We start from the raw sequence: 26,884 nt of genomic DNA, 5'->3' as shown, positions 1-26,884 counted from the left end.
GCAGCTCTGACTGAGCTGCTTCTAACAAACAGGCCATGTCAGCTCAGGTAAAGCACAGCTGTAGTGTCATCAAAGTGAACAACATGTCTGAACCAAACCTGATATTTGAGTTTGTAAAAAAAAAACCAACCCAAAAGCCCCACAGTCCCTTCAGTTACCACCCCTGAGAAAGTCCCCCATCACCTGATTGCGTAGGTCAGGTTTTAAAGCTGTTGCACCATGTTCTCAACATATCAGACTGTTCAACCCAAGAAAAATGAGTGATGAAAATATCCACCTGTCTGGTCATTTATATGTAAATGTATCCTGAAAGAAAAATAGTATTTTGTATCATCCAGTCCTAACCTGAGTGTAGTTACTTATAGCCTGCAGACTGGCTTGATATACTGCATGAACCATAAACTGTGTTGTGTAAGAGCTGGAATACAAAGCTGATCAGGTGATAAAAGCATTTCTTGTACAAAAGGTTGTCTATAAATAAGGTTCAATATTTTTTTATTATTATTATTATGGCCTGAGTGGAAGTGAAGCTTTCTTGACTTCATGTGATTTACCTTTAAATGACGTAACAGTTTATATGGTTTGTTAAGGTCCCATATTTGTGTGATGCTGCAGCGTGATACACAGACCCTGAACAGAAACAGTGTCGGTGGACGTGAACTGTAGCTGTGTGATGGTCAGATGGTCTAGGATTCATTTGTGATGAGATGTTACTTTTCTGTTGCATCAGTTTCCTTGAACCTGCCTTGTCTGTATCAGAAGAGAATGACTACACTTCCCACAATGTCCTTTGCCTTCAGTTCAGCTAGTTAAAGATGGGTGTGTATCCAAATATAGCCAGGATAGTCAAATTGTTAGATGTCCAAATGTGAAATGGTGTGACTTAATTCTATTGCCAACCTGCCCACCAACAAAATTAGCCTCACAATGTAGGTTTTTTTTAAATTTTATTACTCCTATTCACTTTTCCCAAGAAAAGAAATATTTCAGAGGATTATATGTCCACGTGCTTTCTTACCTTCTTTTCAGCACCATACACACTTTGAGGGATTGGATTTATTTGGCTTCATTAGTTGTGATAAACATTGTGGAGGTCCGATGTAAAAATAATTCTGTAAAAAGACAGGATTTATCATCCTTAGCTTTACAGTGCACATTTATACACATTTATATTGCCGTTTTTCACTTTGGCCTCGAATATAACTTGATTTGCTCTCCTGTAAGTCCTGACTAGGTCTGGACCTGGTCTTGTCTTTGAATGAACTTTTTACTCATCTAGAAGCTTCTCTCCTGTAACCCTCTTCTTTGTTCACTGCGGTTACTCTCACATCTCACCTCAGACTGCTTCCTTCTTTTCAGCACAGCTTAGATCACTACAATATAATCTGGGCTGTGGGACTTTGACACTTATTTACTACTGCTTCCTTACGAATGTGCTAGTTTAGGATTAAACTTGCTGTGCTCGCTTGCAATTTGCTTTGGATGAAACCATCAGCTTAATGTCTAATATACAAATGGGAATTGTTTCCTCATGCTGTGCCCAAGGTGTTTCAGTTTGAGTACATACATTAGCGAGTGTTTGCCGAATCCCAGTTCTACCTGGTAATGTAGGATTGCCTGTGATCCTCTTTGTAATCCAGATTCCCTCCTCTCCCAGTCAGTCCTTTGTGTTTTGCTGTATTCTTACTGTCAGGACTCGGCACAGAAATGACCTCAAGATATGCTTTTCAGAGGCTGATTTACAGTTTCCGCCACTGTTCTTCTTGGCACAGGTAAACATGACCTTTTGGTGTTTGCTTCAGCAGGCAGAAAGAACATTTTGATTGTGGTTTGTGTATAGTTAGCTGCTCTAACCAATGAGAATTAATGTGGAAAAACAAGGTGAAGTTTTAGGTGTAACTGAGACCAGTCTGCACACCATGGCGTGATTCAACATCTGTATATTCTGCATGTTTCGTACTCACAGAAATATACATTGTTGTGTACATTGAAACATTTTTAATGTTAACTAGTTTCTCACCCGCCTCTGCTAATTCTAACAAAGGCACATGTTGCTGGGTACTTTTATCTACCCAGGCAAAACCTCAGGCCTCAGTGATGAACTAGTTTAGGCATTACTACACAGAACATACAGTGTAAGGAAATGCTGGTATGGTGCCCCTGTGAGGTTTACATTGACTTTATAAAGGACTGTTGTGCTACACTGCATGCAGTGTAAGTGATCTATCCAGTGCATGATCCATTTTGGATTGTTTATGTGAACAGGACTAAAGGGCAGAGAGACTTCCAGACTAGCAGGAACCACTGTAACCCTTATTTAAAAGCATTATAAGTGGCTTTAGGTGTAGCAATGCTTTGGTGGAGTATTTCTGAAAGCTATGATTAGATTTAGGCGGAGTATGTTAAACAGTTCTTGGTGTGGCATTTTCATTGTTCTAATTCCTGGTGTCCCCTTTGTTATTGTTGAAGAAATGAGAAATATTTTCATAAATGAAGCACATAAGGACACAGTTTCTGAAAGACAGTGCACATTCTAACTCAAAGGAAACTGCAGTTCTGAAGTGTGCTTTGTTCTGGGCCTCTTAGCTGTTATGTTTGACATTTGTTACACGTCTTTTCAGCTGTGGCACAAATAGCTCGGTGTGATAATGACAGATTTGAAACTGTCTTAATCTGTCTGTGCTCACTGAGTGTGTGAGATCTAGTTTATCCAGTCCTGGCGTCTAAGGCGGGGTCAACTGTGTGACATCACTCACTGCTGCAACATAAGGGCCCAAAATCTCAGACAATATCAATGAGGAGATCATACAGAAGGGAGGTGGATTAGAGAGTAAGACTGAGCGTCAGTCAGGGTGCAAAGATGCGTTGCTTCAGGCCTCGGATCAGCAAGCCAGCGGATGACGCGGATAAGACACCAGCGGTGGTAGAGACACGCCAAGCGAGTCAAAGTCAGCAAGTCAGCAGAGATGTCAGGAAAGGTGTTGAGGCAGGAGCTCAGCAGGGCTCTAAATATCAACTCAGCAGGTAGTTCATCTCTGACGCGGGCACACACACACACACACACACACACACACACAAACACACCCGGGGATGCTGAATGTACAGGAGACTGTCTGGTTCACTCGCTCTCTCCCCCAAATGCACACAAAATGTGCATTTTTGAAAAAATTAATTACAAGAATGCTACAAACACTACTCGCCGCTACTGTTGTTTAACATCTTTGTGTTCACACTGTGTCAGAGAGGTGTAGCTTCTGTTGATTGGATTGCAATGTAAACCGAACATTTCTTCCTCATGTATGGAACCGAGGCGGACAAAATATTCACATCAGAATGTTCAGTCACTATATACTACAGCCTCACATAATATATGTGACAAAAGTAAAGGTAAATCCTCTCTGACACTAGTCAAAGTCAAAGTCAGCTTTATTGTCAATTCTGCAGTATGTACAGGACAAACAGATTGAAATTGCGTTACTCTTCAACCTGTTGTGACCGGACATATATTAAAAAAAAGAGATAAATAAACATTTCACAGCAGTAGTATTTATCACTGTCTTATTAGACTGCATTGCAATATACAGGAGATACAGCAAGGTCAAGACCTGTTAATTTGTGTTGTGAAATTCCCCGAACACTTAAAACCAACCCTGACTCAGACTGTTCAGGAAATCGTCTGTACCCTGTAATTCATACGCAGAAACCGAGGAGCGTTAGTCATTTCAAAACGGCACCAGTAATAATCTTCAGAGGGTTATTTATTTATTTAATTATTGTGCGAGACGTGATCCGTTGTGTTAGAAGCAAATAATCACCTTCCTGTAAAATGCTATTTCTTGCTTTGTACTGCACGCATGCGCGCGCACACACACACACACACTCACATGCACTCTTGGAAGCAATAACATTTGGCACATATAATTGCTCAGATCTCAGTGGCACACTCCTTGTGAGGTTGAGATTTCTGGTTCAGGATGCAGACGAGATTGTAACTGGTAAGACGAGTTTAACCCACACACACGGAAGAATTGTAAACAGCTGATGAGCATGGCAGCGTGCTAGACATGACAAGAAAACATGATACTGTCGACTTTGTGGAAAACACGACAACATGTTTTTCAAACTCAGCGTTGAGCTCGTCACACATGCACAGCAGACAAAAAGTCCAGCTCGTGAGGGACTATCTAGAAGCACATCTCAGCAGATGTTCCAGATAGTTCTCCGAGACTTTCATTGACAAACATGTCAGATTCTTGTCTTCTTTTTGTTTTCTTCTTTTTTTTTAACCGATAAGGTTACAACAAATCTATCACACAAAGCCTGCTTCAACTAAATGTCAGCCTCATTCAACTGAATAAATCAGTAATTAATTATGTCAGGGGATTGAAATCAATTAGAAACTGCTCAGTGACTGAAAACTGATTAGCACATCCTCTGCCTTCCACAGCCCAAGCAGTTAGCTCATTTAGAAAAAAGGTGAAATTATCAGTTAGCACGACTGGTGAGGTTATTACATTTATTGATCAGTAGTATTTTATTTTCCAACAGGACGCCAAGAATAACACAAGACACTAGTAACACGTGTTGGGATCCTACCATCAGATCCACAGTCATACCATCTACTCTTCTCTGTTTAATGCAGGATCATGCGGCCGGACGACGCCAACATCGTGGGCAACGTCCACGGCGGCATCCTTCTCAAGATGATCGAGGAAGCTGGATGCATCATTGGCACGCGGCACTGCAACACACAGAACGGGGTAAAAAAAAACCCTGACTATTTTATTATAGCACAGTGGGAAAGATCACAAGATCACTCCTTACGTTGAGTGAAGGTTGTGAAACGCCATTTTAGAGAATGTAACATGTTTATTAACACACTACTTGTCTGGCATTCAAAATAGGTGATTTATTCAAATTTCCACAGTAGACCTTTGTGTGTAACAGCTTCTAAGTTTCACTGTGTATGAATCATTTTATTCAGTATTGCCTCACCCTTTTCCTTCTCACTGTCTTGGTTTTACTTTTCACCTGATGAACTTTAGCCGACTTGCATCACTCGATTGTCATCTCACCTTCTCCGTCGCCGTCATATTGTGCTGATGTCCCACATTTCACTGTTCAGATAAGAACAGTTAGTCAGTCAAAAAAACTATTTGTACAAAGCCTTTCATACGTACAGGTTAGTGCAATTCAGATGACTGACGAGCTGATAAAAAGACAATGTCAACAGTAAAAGTCGCTGATTTTTGGAACACTTCCCTTTATTCTAATACCATCATATTCTGTGAGACAGGCATGCTCAGAATATTGGTCGGCAGGATTTTATCCTGGCGTCTGTGATTAACTGATTGTGAAGAATTTAAAATTCCTGACAGCTCACAATTCAGCAGAACTACTTAACTTCACATCAAAACATGCTGTGTGAGCCAGGAAAATGCAGAATTACAGAAGAAATGGCTTATCACAATCAGCTGGAAACTATTGGCTGTCATGTCTGTGCTACAGATCTGAGTTCTCTCTGTCTACACCCGTCCTTTTAGGCTGATTGCAAAAGTCACACATATTTTGTGTGTATCTTTTACAGACATCATGGTGCCTTTAAACTTGTCTGATTATCTTCTCTGTGCTGTGGCACCGGGGACATTATGGTCAAATGTATATTTTTCCCACCCGCTTTTCTTTTGGAACACAGCTGCCAGGTGCTTGTTAATACTGTTGCTTCCTGTACCGGTCATCCAAAGAGATTGACGAAAGTCACTGTTCACTTAATTGCATCTTAAAAACTCACTTTTCCTAAATGTTGTGAACGCATGTTTGGTATTTATATGAGTTTGCCATTTCTCCTCTAAAGGACCGCTGTTTGGCCGTTCTGGTTCGGGTGGAGAAGACAGAGTTCTTGTCCCCCGTGTTCATTGGCGAGGTCACCCAGGTCACTGCTGAGATCACTTACACCTCCAAGCACTCGTTGGAGGTGCAGGTCAAAGTCATGGCTGAGAACATCCTCACAGGTGACTCTTTTTGATGTTGGCATTTGATACTTATACCCGAAGTACATACTCAGCAAGTCCAGGCATAATAAGTTCAAATGAGTGCATTTCAGTCTAGGCAGACTGTTAAAATCAGTTGTTTTTAGAAGAAATAAGTTAGTTAGGTAAGATCTAACCCCTGTGGTTCAAACATGATGAATTTAAAAACACCTCACCTCACCTGTGCAGCAGCGTTCACCTTTAGCCTCATTCTCACCCACATCACTGCAGAGGAGGAAAAAGAATACTGACATTCAGGTGCTCAGGTAGTTTATGCTTTACAAACATCTAAATCTGTTAATCGGTTATCACAGTAGTTTTCGATTTGTTTCGATTAAACATTTAATGAACAAATTGTTTCAATTCTTAAAAATAACCTAAATAACAATTTGCTAAAGGATAGGCATGGGGTGTGGAGGTCATACACCAGGCAGCGATTCAAGAGTGGCGTACCTGACTGCCTGCGGGAAAATGAGGCATGAGGTATCTGGCAAGTGTTTTGTCAAATGATGTGTCTATTGTGAGTTAGTGGCATTGTTTGTCTACATAAATAAACAACTATGCTATAGTCGGATTACAGGCTCTAATTAGCCAGCGAGTTTATCCGTCTTCAGGCTTGCAGGAAAAGTGGTAGATAATAATTACATGTCTTGATAATGAAGCAATTACAACGCCCAGTAATCTGTCGAGGTACAGACAGCAGTCAGCAAGCTGACTACAACATTCAATTGTTTCTGTGATGACACGAGAGTAGAGGATGGGAATGTGACGTCATCCGCCATCTGGACACCATCCCCACACATCGTTAGGTCATCTCAGGCCGAACAACTCGGTCCACATCAAAAACTCCCAGGACTTTGCCAACAAGGTGAGAAGTTTAAAACTGGACTCAGATGAAACCATGGTTTCCTACGAGATCACGTCACTCTTTGCAATAAAGTCTGTAAGGGAACGACTGCTACAGGACAGCACCCTCCCAACAGAACCAACCTCAGCCAGGATCACATACGCACCCTGCTAGACCTCTGCCTGACAACCACCTATTTCCAGTACAAACAGGACTTCTACAGGCAGAAACATGGCTGTGCCATGGGGTCTCCGGTCTCTCCTATAGTGGCCAGTCACTATATGGAAGAAGTGGAGAGCAGAGCCCTGATGTCCTTCACGGGAACTGCCCCCAGCCAGTGGACGTACGTGGATGACACCTGGGTCAAAATTAGAACACAGGAAGTGGAAGCAGATCACATCAATGCAGGAGACAGCAACATAAAGTTCACTCGGGAGGATGTTGGAGGAAACAGTCTGTGTGTGGGTTTTCTGTGGGTATACAGAAAACCCACACACACAGATCAATATTTGCTCTTTGATTCTCACCATCCACTGCAAAATAAACTGGGGTTATCAGAACCCTACACCATCAGGCTCAGAATGTGCCCATAAGGACAGAAGGCACACGTCAGGCAAGCACTCAGAACATGTGGTTACCCTAACTGGGCCTTCATCAGGACTGCAAAAAGACACAGAACAGGAAGAGCAGAAGAGGACCATAAACGGAACAGTATCATTATACCATACATTCTGGGGGTATCAAAGAAACTCAGGAGGATTTCCAACAAACACCACATCCCTGTGCACTTCAAGCCCAGTAACATCCTGAGGCAGAAACTGGTCCACCCTAAGGACAAAAAACCCAGGCAGAAACAGAACAAGGTGGTGTAGGCAGTGCAGTGAGGAGTGCGCAGACTTAAACACCGGGGAAACAAAACAACCGCTCCACAAATGCATAGCACAGCACAGAAGAGCACCACCCCAGGCTGCACTGCAATTCCTGTTGCATATTTACTGGAGTTTTTCGAGCTTCAGACACAGATCACAGTGTCAGCCTGGTTGCTAACTTTGTATAAAGTCTATTATTGGCTGCACCCTGCCCAGACAACACGTTCTCACTCTCAGCTCGTCACATATGGACGCTTGGTGAATGGCCCTGTGCCTCTAACTATAACATTGACTATCACGAGTACCCCTCAAGCTTCAGTTTTGCACGTGCAGGTCTCCGCGGACTAGCTAACAACCATAAATATGCGATGCCTGGTAAGTAATGTCCGATTAGAACGTCAAAATAAAGCTTGCAGAGAACAGTTATAAATATGTGGTTCATGTTTTGAAACAGTCACACTTTGGTTAGGTTTAGGAAAAGATCATGGTTTGGCTTAAAATCAGTATGTTACTTAAGCTGCGTACATTACGTCACCTCCCTTACAAAAGAAATCAACGTACACTTTTCGTTTCTCGTGTGACACAAACCCCTATTCCTTTAAGGCCATAGAATTCAGTATAAGGGCAAACTGCTGCAGCTCATGTCATTTTAAAAATTTCTACAAGTTCAAGTCTGTCACTGCACTGGCAGCACTATCAGAAGAAGGAGACTAATATAATATTGTGTACTTAAATGTAAAAGGTGTCACATCTGCTTCAGTTAATTATTCACATCTGGTTACTGATTGTCAGACATGGTCAATTAGTAGCACTCATGTGTTCATTAATGCAGCAGCAGATAAGCTGTCAGTTTGTCAGTAATGGAGGAAAGTGAGACACGTGGACTGCTCCATCGCCTGGAGTGACAGAAACAAACTGATGTATTGAAGTATTGGAAAGTATATGTTTGACAGCTCTTTCATACTGCAGTAGATTAGTAGACGTTTTTTCTTGCTATCATTGTCGGGGCAAAATATTCTACAATATGATTTATGTTTGTATTATAATTAGGATGATTTCTTTTCCGTATGCACCTGTCTGCCAGGTGTGCATTAGATAACACTCAGCTTGACTATTAAAAAGTAGTAGAAAGACCATACAGACACACTAGACAGTATGTTGTTCCAGTTGGATTTCTAAAACCACTTCCTTTAATGACCATTTCATGAGTGAATGTGCAGTAGTTTGACAAGCACAGGTGTTACTAATAACATTAACAATGGCTCTGTTCTATTCAAGTGTCGCAGTCAAACATGACAGTGTGACAGTGAGTCAGCACGCACAATACCAGGACCCTGAAACTGCAGCAGCGAAGTGGAATTCATTTCATCATTTAGACATGTGCTTCTCCCACTGAGACGTGTCAAAAAGACTTCCTTTCCTTTTATTGGTATCTAGACAGGGGAGTTGATAGGAGATTACATAGTCAGCACCCACAGCTCTGCTCCACCAACCCCCCCCCAGCCCCCAATTACTTACTCATCATCACACTGTAATGCACAAAATTTAAATCACTGAGTGCCATGAATTTGGCTATATGTGGGCTGAAAATGATATTTCTTAAATGCTATAAAGCAACCATGGAATCATTGATCTAATTCAGTTACTCAACGTTTATTTGTTTGTGTTTCTGGTCAGTCTAATGAGAAAAATCATCCTTTGTCTGAAGGAAAAAAAAAAAAGACCTTCCTGTGATGTTCTGTTGTTTGATCAGTAGAGGGCAGCACACAACAAATAACACAGCCCTGAGTAGCATGGAAGATGGAGCACAGCTTTCATGAGGCGCTGCATTACCAGCTGTGACAGGGGAATAGACACTAAGAGCCATGTTGGCTTCCAGTCTGTCATTCTTGTTTATTATTAAGATATGTGCTAATTAAATGTGCACTATGTACACATAAAATTATGAACACACATGTTTTAATGCAGGCTTACACACACACACACACACACACACACACATACATGCAAGCACACACACACTGGCCAGAGTCCCTTGAGTAAAGATGCAGGGAGGATCACATTGGGCTGACCTAGTGTTATCTCTGAACCTTTAAATGCCAGTGGCAACAGCCACAGCACAGCCTATCTGTAACAGCTAAATGTAATGTGCTGAGCGTACTGTAACCGTTTGAATTCCAGTCAGAGTGGGAGAGATGATGTCTACACCTTAACATACGTATATGAATTTGTAGTTAGAGGGTAGAGTAACATCAGAGCAACCTGTTCGTCTTCAAGAGAGTAAGAAAAGACAGAGAAAGAGAGAAAGGAAGTGAGACACACGTGAGGAGAGAGGCAGACAGACATATTGATGGGCAAAAAGATAGCAGAGGGAATGAAAGAGTGAGAGCGAGAGTAGGGAAGAGATAGAAGGAAGGATGAAGGAAAGGAGGTGTGAGAAACAAAAGAAGTATCCCCTAGACAGCCGTTGCCCTAGCAACAGGCTTGTACTGGTTGGTTGGCTGGTTGCTGGGCTGGAAGCAGGTTGACGGAGGCGGAGGCAGAGATATGAGATGACAGGTGGAGAGCAGCGTACATATATACAGGCATCGGCACGGACAGCCAGTACAAGGCCTGCCAGGGAGGACCCCGAGGAGGGGAGATCAGGAAGAGAGCTGATGGAAAGAGTAGACTCAAGGCACCATCTGGTTTGATGCACGTAACAGGATTTGTGATTCAGTGCAGTGATAATGTTTCTAACATAACATAACATAACATAACATAACATAACATAACATGGGCAACATATTGGGCAAAACAGTAGAAACAAAATTAGTCTGTCTGTATTTTGCCAAGACCTCCTGATATACTTTGTACCTTTTAGGAGCATATTTAACTTTTTCAGAACTAAATTAGTATTCATTCTGACCATATTAGCATTTTGTGCTATTATTCTATAATAAAATAAAACAGATGCAGGTGCATGAGCCAATTCTCAGCTTCACAATTCATTAATATGTTTTAGTATCAGAAAATGGTCTGCTTTTCAACATTTTCAGTGCTGTTCATAGTTAAGAAGTGCACAGCTGTGCATATAGCCTAAAAAGAAGAGATAACAAATCTGAAGTCTCGGGGTAGATTCAGTGTCAGGGCAGTGTGGGTGTAGCTTTGTGCTTTGCTGTTGAGCTCTCTGGAGGCTGCGTGGGCCAAACACAACATCTGTGATGAGATTTGCTCACTTTTTAGCCCAAATGATACTGTATATACCAAGTCTGCCATTACACTGATTCATGCAGTACGTAACAACACATGTTAACCATTATCCTAATCTAGGAAAAAATAATTAGAATAACAGTGCACTGAGATTATATTGCAGTACTGTGTACAGCGAGCACATTAATTCTTGTCCTGACATCAGAAATACAGCCAGCCTCGACATTAAACAGAGAGCCAGAGGAAAGGCAGCACCTTGGTGGTCTGTTAGGTCATACTGTAGCTATAGGAAGTAGGTCACATTTGTGTAAATGTATGTTATGCATTTGTGTGCATGTGTTTGAGTTGACCCAGCTGTTATCTGTATAAACTCATGGATGTCTGTGTGTTTTTATGGATTTATTTTTATCCAAACCTCAGGAGAATTGTCCATTCTTGTGTATGTTGGGTTGTGTAAATAAATGATTGAGTACACGTTTTGCTTTGTGTGAATGTTTAGGTTTTCGATGGTGGATTTGTGCAGAAGTTTATTCATATGTAAAGAACTGGGAGAACAGTTATGATGAGTGTGTTTCTTGTTGCACATTCAGATGCATGATTTTCTGGATGTTTATTTGCATGGTGCATATGTGTAACACAGTATGTATAGGCACAGTGGGTGTGCGTCTGTACTGTATACATGCATACGTGTGCATGTGCATGCAAATGTGTGTGTAATTTCATTAGTGTTTGGCCCTTTAAAAGGTTCCTGCGGGGCCGAGGGGGAAGAGAAGATAACGGGAGCAGACATTATTTGCTTCTGTCATGTCGGCTTAGCATCAGGCCTCACACACAGTGGCCCAGTCAGACACAGACGCCAAGTGGATGTACCTGCACACATGCTCCGACACGACGCACAAACGCGCCCAACACATACTTACACACTCATGGGCTTGTGGAGGGACAACCTGCGTGCACACAGAGCCCGATAAGCACATGCTGACACATTCTGCATAGAAAAAGTCTCAAACCTACGCATCCTCACACCCACACAGATGCACAGTGAGCACACACACTTCCCTTCTTTCTAAAAGAAGTCTCGTACTGAGGCAGGACTGGCAGGGTCTTACATGTTCTGGCTAGGTCTTTTCCCAGGCAAAAAATTGATGGATGGCTTGAACAGGGACACAGAAGAAGGAATGTTACTGTGTGGCTGCAGACTTGCAGATGTGGTCTCTGTTTATATTTGTGTGCACCTTTGTGTACATACATTAGAGGGTGCAGCAGTGTGTGCTTTTGCAGCTTTTTCTGTATGCAAACGTGCATGCTCCTTTTACTGTATACAGCGACAGTATTTATATTACACTGTGTGCGTATGCATCTTCGTATTTATGCATTCATGTTTATTCCACATGTGTGAGTGTGTGTTGGGGGAGGAGGCAAGCATCCAGGTTCCACACTCAGTCAAGCAGCATCTCGTCAGGCAGGCCTCAGTCACGGCCCCCCAGGGGAAGGCTGCCTACTGTGGGCACGAGCCGTGATGATTGTCCCCGCTGGGGGGATTGCACATGCGCACTAACATACACACATGCGCACTCACACACAGACCCACACACATTGGCACACACTGATTTGCATATACCCATGTATGTACAAACATGCATTAAGATACACATGCATACCTAGAAAACTGGATGCAGTCACACTCACACACACACACAGATCCTACATGATATACGTGGATCGACTTTAAAGAACTGCATGTGTACAGGCACACATACACACAAACTCACACATTCACACACAAAGATGTAATAAGGCACTTGCGCACACACACACACACACACACACACACACACACAAAATCAGGCAAATGCACACACACAGGCACAAAGATCAGCAGCCACACTTGGAACAAACCCGCATGTACACAAATGTCCCACAGAGGTAATAATGCTTGTATTGCATGCACACTCAGGCACATATTTGCATAAACACAGCATACACAGATTGTGCCCCCTCAACACACACACACACACATGCATAGACAGAGATGAGAGCAATGTATTGTGGGCTGAGGCTTAAAAGAAGCGTGACAGTTCCTTCCATGATCCTGAAGGGTCACACAACTGCACACACTGAACACACAACAAGAACATATTATATATATTATATTGTTATATTATATTAAGATCATCGCACACAATTAGTTATTTTAGTCAGATTAGTCCCACAGCAGGAGAAATAAGGTGTGTCATTTTTACAATGTAAAGTGCATCAAATCTAATTTTAAACACTGAATAAAAGATGTAAAACAAACAAACAAAAAATACTCTCAAGACTTTTAACAATTAAGCATGGTTGGTTTGACTTTTGGAGCACAGAAGAATTTCCTGAGGGCACAACTGAGGTCTGTAACAGGACAGACAACACTATAACAAATTAAAGGTTGTTTGAGTACAATAGAAAACTATGTTTATGTGCAGTCCATGAACTCTGGAGCAGCTTCTTCTGCCACAGTTGGATCTCTCAGTTATGGGTTTTGTTTAAGGAGAGAGATGCTCAGAATAACAATATTCAGTACTTGTTGTACAGCTGAGATATACCATAATGCTTAAGTTGAGCCTTTTAGTCAAAATGCTTCATCCCAAAGCTCTACTCCTGGCATTATTTCATCTATTCCTATCAGGCTATAACATCCCACAGTGGGGCGGTAGTGTAGTTAAACGTAATGGAGTCTTGGCTCAGCACAATGGAAAATCTGTGGTTTTGATTATGGGGATCAAGCACTGAGAACGATCCTTGCTGCACTGTCTCTGAGAAAAGAAAATATGGGAGTTTTTCTGCTCAGAGGAAGAATAAAGGGTAGTGGGTAAGAGTCAGAGGAGAGAGCAGAGGGGTGAACAGGTAAAATATGGCAATAAATCAAGTGAAACTGCTTGAGGTGAAAGAAACGGATGGATGGAAAAGGAAAGGGATTGTGGAGAAAGAGAACAAAACAAGAGGAGGAAAGGAAAAGCCAACTGAGAGATTAAAGATTTTAGGGTAGTGCAGACTGGGATTCGGGACTGTTCAAAGTCTTTGAGAACAAAATATATGCTTGAAAGATGGTATGAAGTAGTGATTGATGAATTAAACTTGTGCTGGAGGGATGTTTCCCCACTTAAGCACCCATGTGAATACTCAAATCAGAACCCAAAGAGGCTCTCACTTAGAATTAGATATGACAGAGCATGTTAAAGGCAGTTAAAAAATCACATTGTGTCTAAGGTCCTGTTTCCACCTGGCATCAACATGCGTCTTCAGTGATCCGATCACAGTTACCCACATTAAAGCTACTACTCTGGTTATTCAACTGGCCTCAAATGAGGCTTAACGTTGACACAATTTCTCATGACTGTCCCTCAGTATTAACGTTGCACACTCCTGCATTGCTCCAGCACGTGGGCCTACAATAGCTGCATTAGCACAGAGCACATTCACGTACACACCGCCAAACGAATGTGGCCCAGACCACCTTCGCATGTGGTCTGAGTGATATGATCTCGATACGTCCTCAAAGCGTCTTCAGTGCATTCACATCTGTACTTGTGATTGGATTACCCAAGATGCACATTAATGGCAGGTACAAACAGGGCCTAAGGCTGCTCGTCTGCAGCGGCCGGTGCTGTTTGTTTTGTAGTTAATTCCTGGTTTGCTGGATTTTTGTCCCTCAATAAGCAGAAAGTTGAAAGCTTTGGGGTAGGCACACCAGACAAATAGATTAATTTGATTTGTTTTGTTTCTGCTTGTCCCACAGCAGACTGCCACTCTCTGAGGCTGTGCTTTCCATTTTTGTTGTGTTTACATCAGTGTTTTATTACTGCTTATGCTAAATCCTTTCTGTTTGCTGATATTATATGCCCCAAAAATCAACCAAGTGATGCTAGTTGGACTGTCTGCTGTGATATCCTTCCTCTCACTTTCAGTTGTCTTCTTGCACATTCATGCACTGAAAGCGCTGCTGCACCAATACACCATCAATAAAAAAAAAAAAAGAAAAAAAGAAGGACCTTCCACTGCCAGGTGCCATTTGTCTCAGCTGTCATCGTAGCTGCCAGAGTGTCCTTTTACAGTCATGGAGCTCCTCATTCTAAAGCTTCCTCCAGATGAACTTGAAAAACCACGCTCAAAGTCACTGTGCTATTAGCCCGTTTATTATTGAGCACTGTGCCGTCAAGTGTGGAAATTTGAGTGGGCAGATTTGTGGAGCTTGTGTTCAGGGTGGATGCAGCCAAAACCTTCCTATTCACTAATTCATTAGTAAGTAAGCCAGCTGTCCTCGCCGCTACCCTTCCATTGTGACTGAATTCACGTCTCTGTAATGACATAGAAGCCAACACTCACAGCAAGAAACCTCTTCCTCTGTATTGATCCGTATTTATCTACAGGTGTTTTACAGTACAAAGAAGATGAATTGAATCTAGATTGTCTTAGCATTATGAGGAGTCAAGTGTGCTGTTGTTGTAGACATACTCTGAAGGTAAGAGGGGTGCAGTCTGGGCGATGACATGCTCAGACATTGACATTGTCTTCATTTGATGCAGAGGGATTTGAAATTCAAAGCCGGCTCCCTGGTCGCATTCTGGTCAAAAAGGTCATCAGTTGGACTGGGAATGGTTCTCGGCTGGCAAGTTCATGCCAGCGCTTCACCCTCCGTCTTTCTCTCGCTCCTCCTCCTCTTCCTCCCTCCATCCTAAACACAGTTCGCTTAAAAGGTCCAGCAGGAGCTAATAATAGACTGGAGTCACTCAGTCTTGGTAGAGTCAAGGATATGTAAATATGCCTCTCTCCTTTGGGCAACTTCCTGGTTGCTGGCAAGGGCGGGAGCCAATGAGAGGAGGAGGAGAGAAGCTCGGTCGGCATGGCAACGCGGCCTGGCTGTCTGCACGGTTTTAACTGGGGTGTAAATTGCAAATGTTATTCCCTAAGAGTAGCCTCCCATAAGCCACCGTTCCCACTCTCTTCTCTTAACTTCTCTGCGAAGTCTCTGTCTGGTGGCTGATCACACACACTAATGTCACAATTCTTCATTTTCATTAAGTCATTTTACATTTATGAGCTGTCCTATATTTATGTCCATGCAGATCCAGTGCACATTTACACAGCCATAAGTTTCTATATATTTGACACAAGTAAATATAGTAAAAACTTTTAAGGTTTTTTTTTTACTGGATTAAAGAAAACAGTACTTTAATTCCATAGAATCAGAAAAATGAATAAGTGCCGTCATTCCTAATGAGACTCACAAACCCACGAAGTTCATCAGATGGTGCCGCCACATGTAAAAGCTTTTAACACTTTGAAAGTGATTTCATTCGAACCTCCTGGCCCCATGTTGTCTTTAATCTGTGTGCCTCTCTTGCGTGCTATAACAGCAAAACCTCAAAATAGCCCCCCTCTCTCCCTGTTAGCGAATTAAGAGAAAAAGTGTAGGCAGAATAGAACACATATCACTATGGCAACCTCTCCGCCTGATTGCCATGAGATGTGATTTCCATGGGTTTTGTCTTCTGATCTTCAGCTTCTTAGGTTTCTGTGGGAAGGCAGAGCTAACGCTACAGCCACCGACCACCAAAATGTTTCATGCACCATTGTACGTGGAGGTGTATGGACATATCAGATCATGTGTTCACTCACAGGAAGACACACATGTGCACTTGACTCGTTGATGATGAAGATGGTTTTATTTCGGAATTCACAAGGGAGGACAATCCAAGGGATAAAATGTTAACGTGACAGTGCTTATTTCCAAGAGATTCACACATGAGACAAAAAATAACACATAATATCTAGAAAGAGATTAAATATCTAATATCTATACAGATAATACACTCAAATGAATGTTCATTATTTCCATTATTTTCCAAAGGAGAACACTTTGATAATGAGCATTATTTACTGACATTAGGAACACTCGTCACTAATAGATGGTCATGCTGCCCTAAAGATTATCTTAGTTCTTACTTGCAGGATCAGCTTTCATCAAGATTATTAACACCCACATTTATTCTGGTCATTTTTTCGCTGAAAAGATAGACGGCGCACTGAGATGATAACTGTGTCAGATATTATGTAATTATTCAGTCGTCTTTTATTTTCACCCACAGAAGACTGAAACCTTGACGACAAAAACTACACGCAATGTAAATATTTGTACAGAGAATTAAATGAGCGAGTTGTCATTGTTATATTTCATCCAAAGCACAACTTGAAAATGCAGAAAGTTCAGGATTTAGGGATTATGCTAAACCCTGCACTAACCGAGGGACTGAGTTTAGCGAATGTAAGCGTGTGTTGTTCTGAATAGACTTGTCTTTGAACAAAGACCTCATTTGTTTTCTGCTCCTTTGTTTGCAGAAGAAAGACTAATCTTCAGGCAGCGCCTCTGGATTTGTTAAAAACTGGACTGGCTTTTATTGGGGTGTTAATAAAAGTGTCTTGTTTTGACAACAGCTAATTCAAAATTGTTTGCTCCATTGTTGTTTTATTTTAAAGAGCATGTCAAAACGTCTTGCTCATTGGTTTACAGTCACAAAACGCTGAGGAAATTGCATCAGTGTTTGAGGGGAAGACAGCTGTAAAATTCATGACTTTTTAGAGTTAGAGGAATTCAACCTTTCTTCTGTGGATGCAGGTGCCAAAAAGCTGGCCAACAAGGCAGTGCTATGGTACGTCCCCTGCTCTCTGCAGAACGTCGACAAGATCATGGAGGTGCCGCCCATCAAGGTACGTGGAAACTTGGTTGCTCTGACCTTCATGAACCTGTCAGCTTCTCTCTGTCTCTAGCTGACTCTGTCCCTCCATATCTATCAGAAATGACATAACCAGAAGTGAAGGAGAGGGAGTCCATGAGAGAGGCCATCTGGTCAAGATAAAAATTTTCACATTTAACAGTGTGAAAAGTCCGTCTCACTTGCCTTGATTGTCTGGATTGTCAGTGTGATGAAATTTCTTACTTATGCCGCATGCACCCATGCAGAGACAGGTATTTGTGTGTATGTGTACACCTGTGCATGTGTTCATACAGTATATGTTCTGTCTGTAGTATGCCACTCCAGAGCAAGAGGAGGAGGGCAAAAAGCGCTATGAGGCCCAGAGGATGGAGAGGCTGGAGACCAAAGCGAGGATTGAAGAGGTGGTGCCACTTTTACCCAACCCAGGTAACATGCTACCCTAAAGGCCTCAGATCAAATCCTGCCATGCAGTTAACACACAACAGAAATCTGAGGTGTAGATGATGTTCGTGCTCCAACTTGGATTGAAAGATGTTGAAAAACTCAAAAATGTCATTATGGTGCCTGCAAATACGGTAACACCTCCACTTAACACAGAGGCACTGTGCAGACCCATTAATATCCACTTTTCATTGTACAATAAGTGGTTGTAGTTACAGAACTTCGGGTACACATTATGCAGGACAACATGTTCTGTGCAGATATTTCTGTAGTCAAAACCAGATGTTCTCTTTAGTGCATTTTATTTTAGCTGCCCCTGGAAATTGTAGAAGGTGTTTGAATGGTTGGTTTGGACATTTACATAAATTTGATTATCTGTTGTTACACTGTGAAACAAGTATTTATGATGACATATTATTGCTGAAGGTAAAATGAAAGGTCATATTTTCGCTTTAAATATATTCAGTCATCATGAGTAAAATTGATGTGATGTGTATTATGTCTTGTTTTACTCCGAGTACTTTTACCGAGCAAAAGGTATGTTAGCTTGATTAGTACAGGGGATTTTTTCTAGGGCAGAGTACAGCAGCTTTTTTTTTTCTTTAAAAAGGGTTAACGTTTTCCGACGTAAAAATGTAATTTTTTTTCACATTTCTTTCGCTGTGTGTGTTTGCATTGCAGAAAAACATACGGTTGGCTTCAGCCAGTCCAGTCTGATCCATTTGGTGTGCCCCTCTGACTGCACAATACACGACTACGTTCATGGAGGTGAGTCTCACCTTTTTTTTCATTTCCAGATGGTATGTTGAGCAGGTCATAAGGTGGACAGTTGGCTTAATGCCAAGAAGTTGTTAGCCATGTAATTGTTTACGTTTCCGCTGCCAAACACTGTATGGTTGAGTCCTGTGGCTCTCATCACCCCCCTGTGTAAAAATGTAGGCAGCTGTTGCCAGGAAACAGGCTGAGCTTACACCTCCTGCCCTGTGGCACAAAGCAGAGTGCTGAGACAAACAGGTGAGATCACCTTTCAGGTGAAGATATCTGATAAAACTAGAGCTAAAGGCCCAGTAATTACTGGACTTACATTAACATGGTGGACAAAGGCATGATTCCCAACTGCATGCTCATGTTTCATCTGTACCTGCTGGATGTGACAGTAGTCATTTCTTTGTCAACAGCATTCTTTCTAATGGCCAGGAGGGGGCAACTCTGCTAGCTGTACTCCGATTGTATGTAAGGTTACGAGAAAATGGTCATACTTCTCACTGGATTATCACCTCGGTAAACAGTTTCCTGATGAGTTAATGGTCTCAATCGCCTGTTTCAAGTGTTCTTGCTTGACGATCATTTTGTGAATTACGGCCCCATCTAGAGTAAATAGATGATACAGCAGGGTATGCTTTACACGTGACTACCATGTGATTGACAAGCCGCTACTTTGGCGTGTCCTCTGGTTCTCTGTCAGATGCAATCAGGATACAGGCGTAGCAATGTGGATCCTCCCCAGCTCCACCCTCTCATCCAAAAAACAAGAAAACGACAGCTGTAATTTCAAATCGAGGCTTAAGAACAGTTGTGGGTGACGTCATGGTGATTCCGTTCACTGTGTGTTCTACAGTCTATGGCAGGGGTTCTCAAAGTTATTACTCAAAGATCTGCATCTAATTTTTGTTCAAGGTCAGAGGTCAGGATCGATTGGCGATAACAAAAGAATATTTAATCAGTTAATTAACGTCACATCTCTTGTGATTGGTCCATATTTATTACTGACTCAGATTTATTCTTACAACAACATTTACAGCAGTTATTGTGTACTAGAGAAAAGGAGACACATTCTGTGTCTGTGATTTAGGAGCTGATAGCAAATTCTCTGGTGTGATGTTAATGTGTGAACTCAACAACAAACAACACTCTCATCAGCAGTTAATGTCGCCATGCCAACAATGTCAACAATAGGCAAAAACAGCCACATGGAACCCATATTTCTCTGGGGACAGGACCACTGTGAATCATCTATAGCTACACTGAATATTCAGTGTCCCTAACAATTTATTGATCAATAGGAGATGTATTGCAAAATAGAAACCATTACACTTCAGAATGTATTGTAGCCTACTCACAACATGAGGTATGGCAGGGGTCCTCAACTCCATTTGTCTACTAGCAGACACTGTGGGGCCTGGCCTTAAAATAAAGAATCTATATATAAAAATGGATATCAGTGTAAACAGACTCCTAAAAAACATTGAAAATCCATAGTGATAACTGGATACTTAACCTGAAAATACTATCAGACCTCCACGAAGGAAGCAGTCAGTACTCAATATAAAACCCACAGTTAAACTACCAATGAATGAGTCCTTATCTCAATAAAAAAAACTCCTCCCCTAGATCCCAGGAAGCAAGCAAAAATACTCAGCACACGACTCAACACAACACCTGGCCAACATAAATCCAAGTGAAGCCTCCTGTAGTCCGGCCACTGCACTGCTGTCATCTGCTGGGACTGGCCAGCCTGAGAGCAGAGTGCTTTGATGGTGGGTCCACGGTGTACAGAGATAGACTTTTAGAATAATCTGTAGAACAGGTAAACTATGAATTGCAGACTTTTTGGCTCATTGCCAGGAGTGGGCAAGCTAATCAATGATCACTGTCAGGGCAGCCTGGACCCATTCATGGATTGACTTGCTGTTCGGTCCTGATGCGCACAGAGATCACTTGGTTAACCCAGTATCTCAGGGTTGTGTTACTGGGACACTGTTTTTTTTTTTTTAGTTTTTCTGCCCCCTGGTGGTCAAAAAGAACGAATCTTTCACAGAAGATCAGAAATGTTAAAAAACAATAAGGAGTAGTTGATCTGACATATTTTCCATTTTCCATGTATGCTAACAGAAGAGGATGCAATTCCTCATCTCTATTCAGACTCACCAACCTTTGTGCAGCACTCTGTGTTAGCAGGAAGAATAGGCTACGGACTGATGGTTTCATTGTGAATTGTATATATCTATCTATGCGAGGAACATATGGTATTTCTCTTATGATGGCATATGTGTTACTCAAGTAACAACTGTTGAATACACTGATTTCACTGTAGCACGGGGTGGCGAAATTAAATTTATTTGATACTCGTAGAGTATTCATATCAGTGCAGATTTTACAACTGCTTTGTTTAGTTTTACTGAAGTTCAAATGATTGATTGAATCAGTGCTAACAGCTGCTGACAAGCTGCTTCAGAGTCCGGTGTTTCCAAGTCACCCTCTGCCGCTTAATCTTCAGTACCTGTCTGATTTCTTTGTCATTCTCACACATGTGAAACAAAAAGAGCTCATGAATAGCATCAGGCTGTTTGGTATTCAAAGCAGGGAGCGATGTGACCATCCATGGCCTCGGTACAGTATGGGGATCCTGCAGGGGAGAGGATGAAGTGGAGACACCTACAGCAGAAAACAAATAGAGAGGAGCTGAAAGACACAGAGGGTTTGGTGGAGAGAGAGAGGTTTATAGAAGAAGAAGAAATATATACACAGGAGTTGAGGCAAGGACTGAAGAAACATCTGTGAGGGGTGATAATATGCAGTCTGTTCGCATGTGTTTACAGTATCTACATTATTCCATCTATTTCACCTTCAGCAGTTTGCTTATGAATCGCTGACAAGGTTCCTCCCAGTTTCATAGCCTTTGGCATTAACCTGGGTCCAGACTGTACTTTGGCACAGTGTGTCCTGTGGCGACACAGCAGAGGCACACAAGAAGAAATACTGAATTTAATATAAAGTGAAACATCCTTGAGAGAGAACTTTTATGGCTCTTAGTACTTATGTTTTCCTAAGTGAATGGATGAAGGATGTAAAAGTAAAAATGTCTTGTTAGGTTCTCTAATGTCTCAGCTTTTCAGTCTGATTGCTTGGGGTCGTAGTGAGTGATTGTTTGTGTGCTTGCATGCATGTGTGTATGTGTGTGTGCGCGCGCACTGTCGCATTTCGAAAATAACTGCTGGGATTGTTGTAGTTCTGTGTGACTTGCATTGACAGCACTCTGTGCGGTTATGAGCATGGCTGTAATGGTGAACAACAGAATGACAAGGACGAAGCAGGAAATAGACATCTAGAGCAACAAATGGGAAATAGAAAGTCTTTGTAACATGGAATTTATGGTGCTGATGCCATTTCCAACTCTGTGCTCTGCTGACAAGCTAGACGACTCAGAGGCTTAAATTGTCCCACTATCACTTGTCAAATTAAAATTTCTGACTGGTCCTATTCAATCATCTGTAAGTAGAGAAACTATTTTATTTTGGTGGTGCGTTCAAAAAAGGTGTTTGGTGGCTCCTTGCTTGCAAAAGTGAAAATACTATTTCTGCACATGTTCAAGCAAACCCTTTAATTGAAGCACTCTTGTGTCATGCACATCAGAATCCATAATATTTCGTGAGCCAAAAGCTTCCTGATGTCTTTTTGTTGTTCCTCCCTGAGCCTTTTCCCCTGCTGGATTTGGTCCAGATTCCTAAAAACAAAGTTTACAAAGCACACAGAAAACAGTATAGAAAGCAGCAAACTAAGATTAAAAGAGAGATAAACAATTAATTTCTGGCTTATATATCCAAAAAACCCAGTTATCTGATGTCCCAAACAACATGAAACAGCAAACCCTCACTGAAAGCCTTCCTGGCTGCGTCTGTAACAAATCCAACGTTTTATCAGCAGGGAACAGATGCTTTTTATCAGCTGAGGTATATTGTTCCTGTCAGGATATTCCTGCCTCGTACTGCCATTTCTATTGAGGTCAGCTATGTAAAGAGACCATCAGAGAGACACCAGATAGTAAGGAAGCAAAGCAGGAGAGAGATGTTGACTGAGAAATAGAGGCAACGAGAAGGAGACGGGACAGGACGGGACAGGATGGGAGGAGGAGGGAGCGGGGCGGGACAGATAAGTGTTGCACGTGTCATGGTTGCCGTTTTAATTTGGCGAACTCGCTGAGAAATCTGTCCAATTAAAAATCAAATGTGGAGCAAGCATGCAGGTCATTTAGAATGCACGCACGCACACACACACACACACCAACGCTCTCTCTCTCTCTTTACATGCCATTGCTCATTAGGCAATGTTCCCTGTTGTTCACTGCTGCTGCTTTCACTACACTTACTTTGTTTACATAACCGAGTCAGGTCAGGCAGCCAGGGCGCTCTCTCTCTCTCCCTCTCTGTCCCTCTTGCTGTGTCTTACTCTCTCTCGCCCACCCCAACCCCCCCACTTGCTACACTCTTGTTGGAGACAAGCAAATTGACTTCTACATGACAATGACTATGGCTATTCACTTCCTGTCCCTTTTGTGTGTGGAAATTAGCTCGAGCCTAAGGAGACATGCAGCACATGCACAAACACATGAACATTCAGGAGCACACATGCATGCATGCATGTTCATATTGTAAAGGGGCACAGTGGATGCATACTGTATGCACCTTCTTTCTTCTCTTTATAAAACAGCATGTCTTTAGGTCTTATTGAATAATCCATTGATGAATCCTGACTGACAGGCAGCAGATGGTAATAGCAGAGCGAAAATGTGACACCACGTCCATCCAGCCGGAGATTTGACAATAATGTCACTGACGCTAATGCAGGCTAATACAGTTGTGTCGGCGTAATACTATCTATGTGGTCAGGAATCATTTGATGGTCGTACGGGATCCCATTCATTGTGCGGGCGTCTCATCCCTCGCACCCTGTTAATCACAACAAAACATATTTTCTCACTTATCAAGCCATGCAGGTAGTTTCTCAAGGTTCTGAGCTATCCGTCTGAGAGATTCATGAGCAGCTGCTGTTGTTAAATGTAACTTTTCAATGCCTTCAGCAGCACAGTCAATTATTTTTATCCATGTACCCATGTACTTTAGTGGCAGCAGGACTTTAGAGACAGATATCTCAAAAACTGGTCGCACAAATCTGACACTCCATGTGCAACTGCATACCACCAGGAGTAGGACAGGAGATATGTATTGTAGTGATTTGAACTTATCTTTTTTTGTGTGGATTGAATCACATTTGTAGAGTCGGCACTGATCAATCGAACATGTGCTGCTCGGAAGTAGAAAAGAAGAATAATCTGTGCACTATATTCAAAACATTAAATACTCCAAATATTTACAGTGGCAGATGATTTGGGGTCCAGGCCTGTGACTGTACAGTTGATCCTCATTTGATAAACAGCTGGGATTCTAACATGCTGAACAAAAGCTTGGGAATTTCCTACATGCTGGAAAACTTTGATTCGATGCCCGTTAACTCAACACTCTTTGCCTTTCTCTTTTTGTCGTTGTCGCTTTACCTCCTGCCCACCGCTCCTCATTATCGCATGCTCCCTCTCCTCCTTCTCTCCCTGCCCACTCGCCTGTTTCCTTCATGTTCTAAGGAAGCGTACCAACTGTTTCCATGGAAACAGCAGTTGATTGCCACAGGTGGAAACCACTGCGGTCTGATTATAACATATAGACCAAAAAAATTATCTATTCTGAAGATTTGTTACTTTAAGTTTGATTTTTTCATCAGTACACAAATAATAGTTGCCGTGTGTGTTTGTGTGTTTGAGAGAGGTAGGACATTCAGACGTGTGCCTATGAAGTGGTTGGTGTGCATAGATTTTGTGCAGGATGTGTGTGTGATGTGAGTTGAGAGAGGGATTGCCTGAGTGCAATAACACATCCATCACTGTGGCTCTATATTATCTGTCCTCTGCTCTGCTCCGTGCTCAGTGGGTATATAAACATGTCACTGCCTGAGACAGAGGAATTCAGAGAGACAGGGATATGTCCACTGGAGCCTATGTGATCGACCTTTGTGAGTGTGTGTGTGTGTGTGTGTGTGTGTGTGTGTATTGCTTCCACTACCTCCACCTCTAGCCTTCTCTCCTCCAAAACCAACATTGATTCAGAAATAAAATACTGAATCAGCTTCAGAGACTCATGAGAAGAGTCTTTGAATGTCAGGAGCCTGCTGAAATCCTGGTGTATGAGAGACACTGGTGCTTCCTCCCCTGGTTGATTGAATATGAATTGACAGAGTATTTTCTTAATCCCAAAGGGAATTTGCAGAGTTACAGCAGCCACATAAGAATCACAAAAAAACATAGACACTCAAAGAAGTAGAAAATAGAAAGTAATAGAAAACCATTGTACATTGTACAATTTTACAAAAATTGTAACTAGAAACTGAACTACAGTTAAAAGCTAAGTTCATAATTTAAAATTCTGTACTTTGTTACCAAAAAAAAAAAAGTTTTGATGCATGTCCAGACTTCTATGCAAGTGGAATCAGTGAGGAAGCCTGAACCTGGTTATGGTGGCATGAGCATCCCACAGGTATAGTGTTTGTCCGAGCCCAAGGAGCTTTAATGACCCCAACCAAAAACACGACAGAGCAACCCCACCACATTCGGAGCAGTCATTACCTGAATGAAGAGTTTGTTTACTTGTGCTAAATGCTGACGTAGGATCAATACAAGAAAGAAAAGGAACCAACTTTATCGATCTGCACCAAATTGATTCCCAGAGAGAGTCGTGTAACAAGGCCTGTATTTGACTATTTGACTTTGTGTGTGTGTGTGTGTGCGTGTGTGCGTGCAGTCTTTAACCCAGATGGAAGGAACAAGACACATAAGTTGAGTGATACCAACAAGCTGTCAGTTGTTCTGGTCTATCAGTGTGAGGCATACAGTAAAAAAATGGGAGGATGATTTTCCTCACATATGTACTCATGTTGTTTTCTAGCAAGTTACGTTTTTTTTTTTTTAATGCAGAAAACAGTGATCAGCAATGAGTTTTCTGCTCCACGTGCATCCTCTGTTGTTTTTAAATGGGATCATCTGTTAAACTGCACAAATTGTTAGTTTTGGGTTCATCTGCAAAGTGAATGGCCTTCATGTTATGATGCAGGGACTCAACAGGAGGCAGGGTACACTGAAGTGCTCACAGAGTTGTACAAAGGGCTGTCAACTTACTCTTAAATTTTTTTTTTGCTCCTGAAACATGCAGAGCAGGTCATTTTCGCAGCCCTGAATATTGTCTGCAACTCTTTCCATCAGGCTGCACACAGCCCCAACAACCTCCACCTATCACAGGGTATGGCAGTGTGCATATAGGCTGAGGGTGAAGCCAAAAGCACAAGCAAAACAAAAAAAGTCCATAGAGCACTTTGCTGTGAGTGTATGGTAGTAAAAGAAACAGATCCAGATGAAGGTATTAATGTTTATTTCGACTCAGAGCTTCTCTCATCTGGGTTTTGACAGCTGGATGGTGCAGTGGTGAAATGAGCATCACCCAGTTAACAGCAGAGCAGCAACCAACCATGTTTATGACTGCTAGTTTCAGAAAGGTAATCTGCAGGAGCCAATGACCTTTACCATCACAGCCAGAGGTGCATTTCATCTGAAAGCCCTTTATCTGACAGAATTTCCATTACAGGGATCGTATCTCAGTGATTTTCTCAGGCCTGTGGCGTGCAAGGAGCGTACAGTTTAACAATAATTATGACAGCGCTCGCTTCCTATCTGCAGAATTCAAGACCTAATTGGTAATGTGTTTAGTAAAGCTCGCCACAGCTGGAATGGTAAGATATACAAAAAACTATGCAGCTTATGCGACTTTCTAAGAGGATGTGGGTGGGTTGCTGCATGGCAGTAATGTTAACAGGAGCTGTTTCTATAGTAACAGTTCATTAGGAGGCAGTTTGAGCTGTTTGATACTGTCCATG

General features: G+C 42.0%; 1 protein-coding gene across 1 annotated transcript in view; it reads left to right on the top strand.

The window, feature by feature from the left end:
* Positions 1–2,804: 2,804 nt before the first annotated feature.
* acot7 (acyl-CoA thioesterase 7) overlaps positions 2,805–26,884 on the top strand; it is a 50,558-nt gene continuing 26,478 nt past the window's right edge. Inside the window, exons 1-6 of the mRNA XM_041944987.1 lie at positions 2,805–3,024; positions 4,643–4,760; positions 5,855–6,011; positions 17,593–17,684; positions 18,004–18,118; positions 18,815–18,901. Of these exons, the coding sequence (XP_041800921.1) occupies positions 2,861–3,024; positions 4,643–4,760; positions 5,855–6,011; positions 17,593–17,684; positions 18,004–18,118; positions 18,815–18,901 (733 nt within the window). The 5' untranslated portion in view covers positions 2,805–2,860. The remainder of the gene's footprint in view (positions 3,025–4,642; positions 4,761–5,854; positions 6,012–17,592; positions 17,685–18,003; positions 18,119–18,814; positions 18,902–26,884) is intronic.

Source organism: Chelmon rostratus, chromosome 10 (genome assembly GCF_017976325.1).
Source record: "Chelmon rostratus isolate fCheRos1 chromosome 10, fCheRos1.pri, whole genome shotgun sequence".
NCBI classification, from domain to species: domain Eukaryota; kingdom Metazoa; phylum Chordata; class Actinopteri; order Chaetodontiformes; family Chaetodontidae; genus Chelmon; species Chelmon rostratus.
The sequence above is the reverse complement of the archived record's forward strand: the minus strand, read 5'-3'. Positions and strand labels throughout refer to the sequence as shown.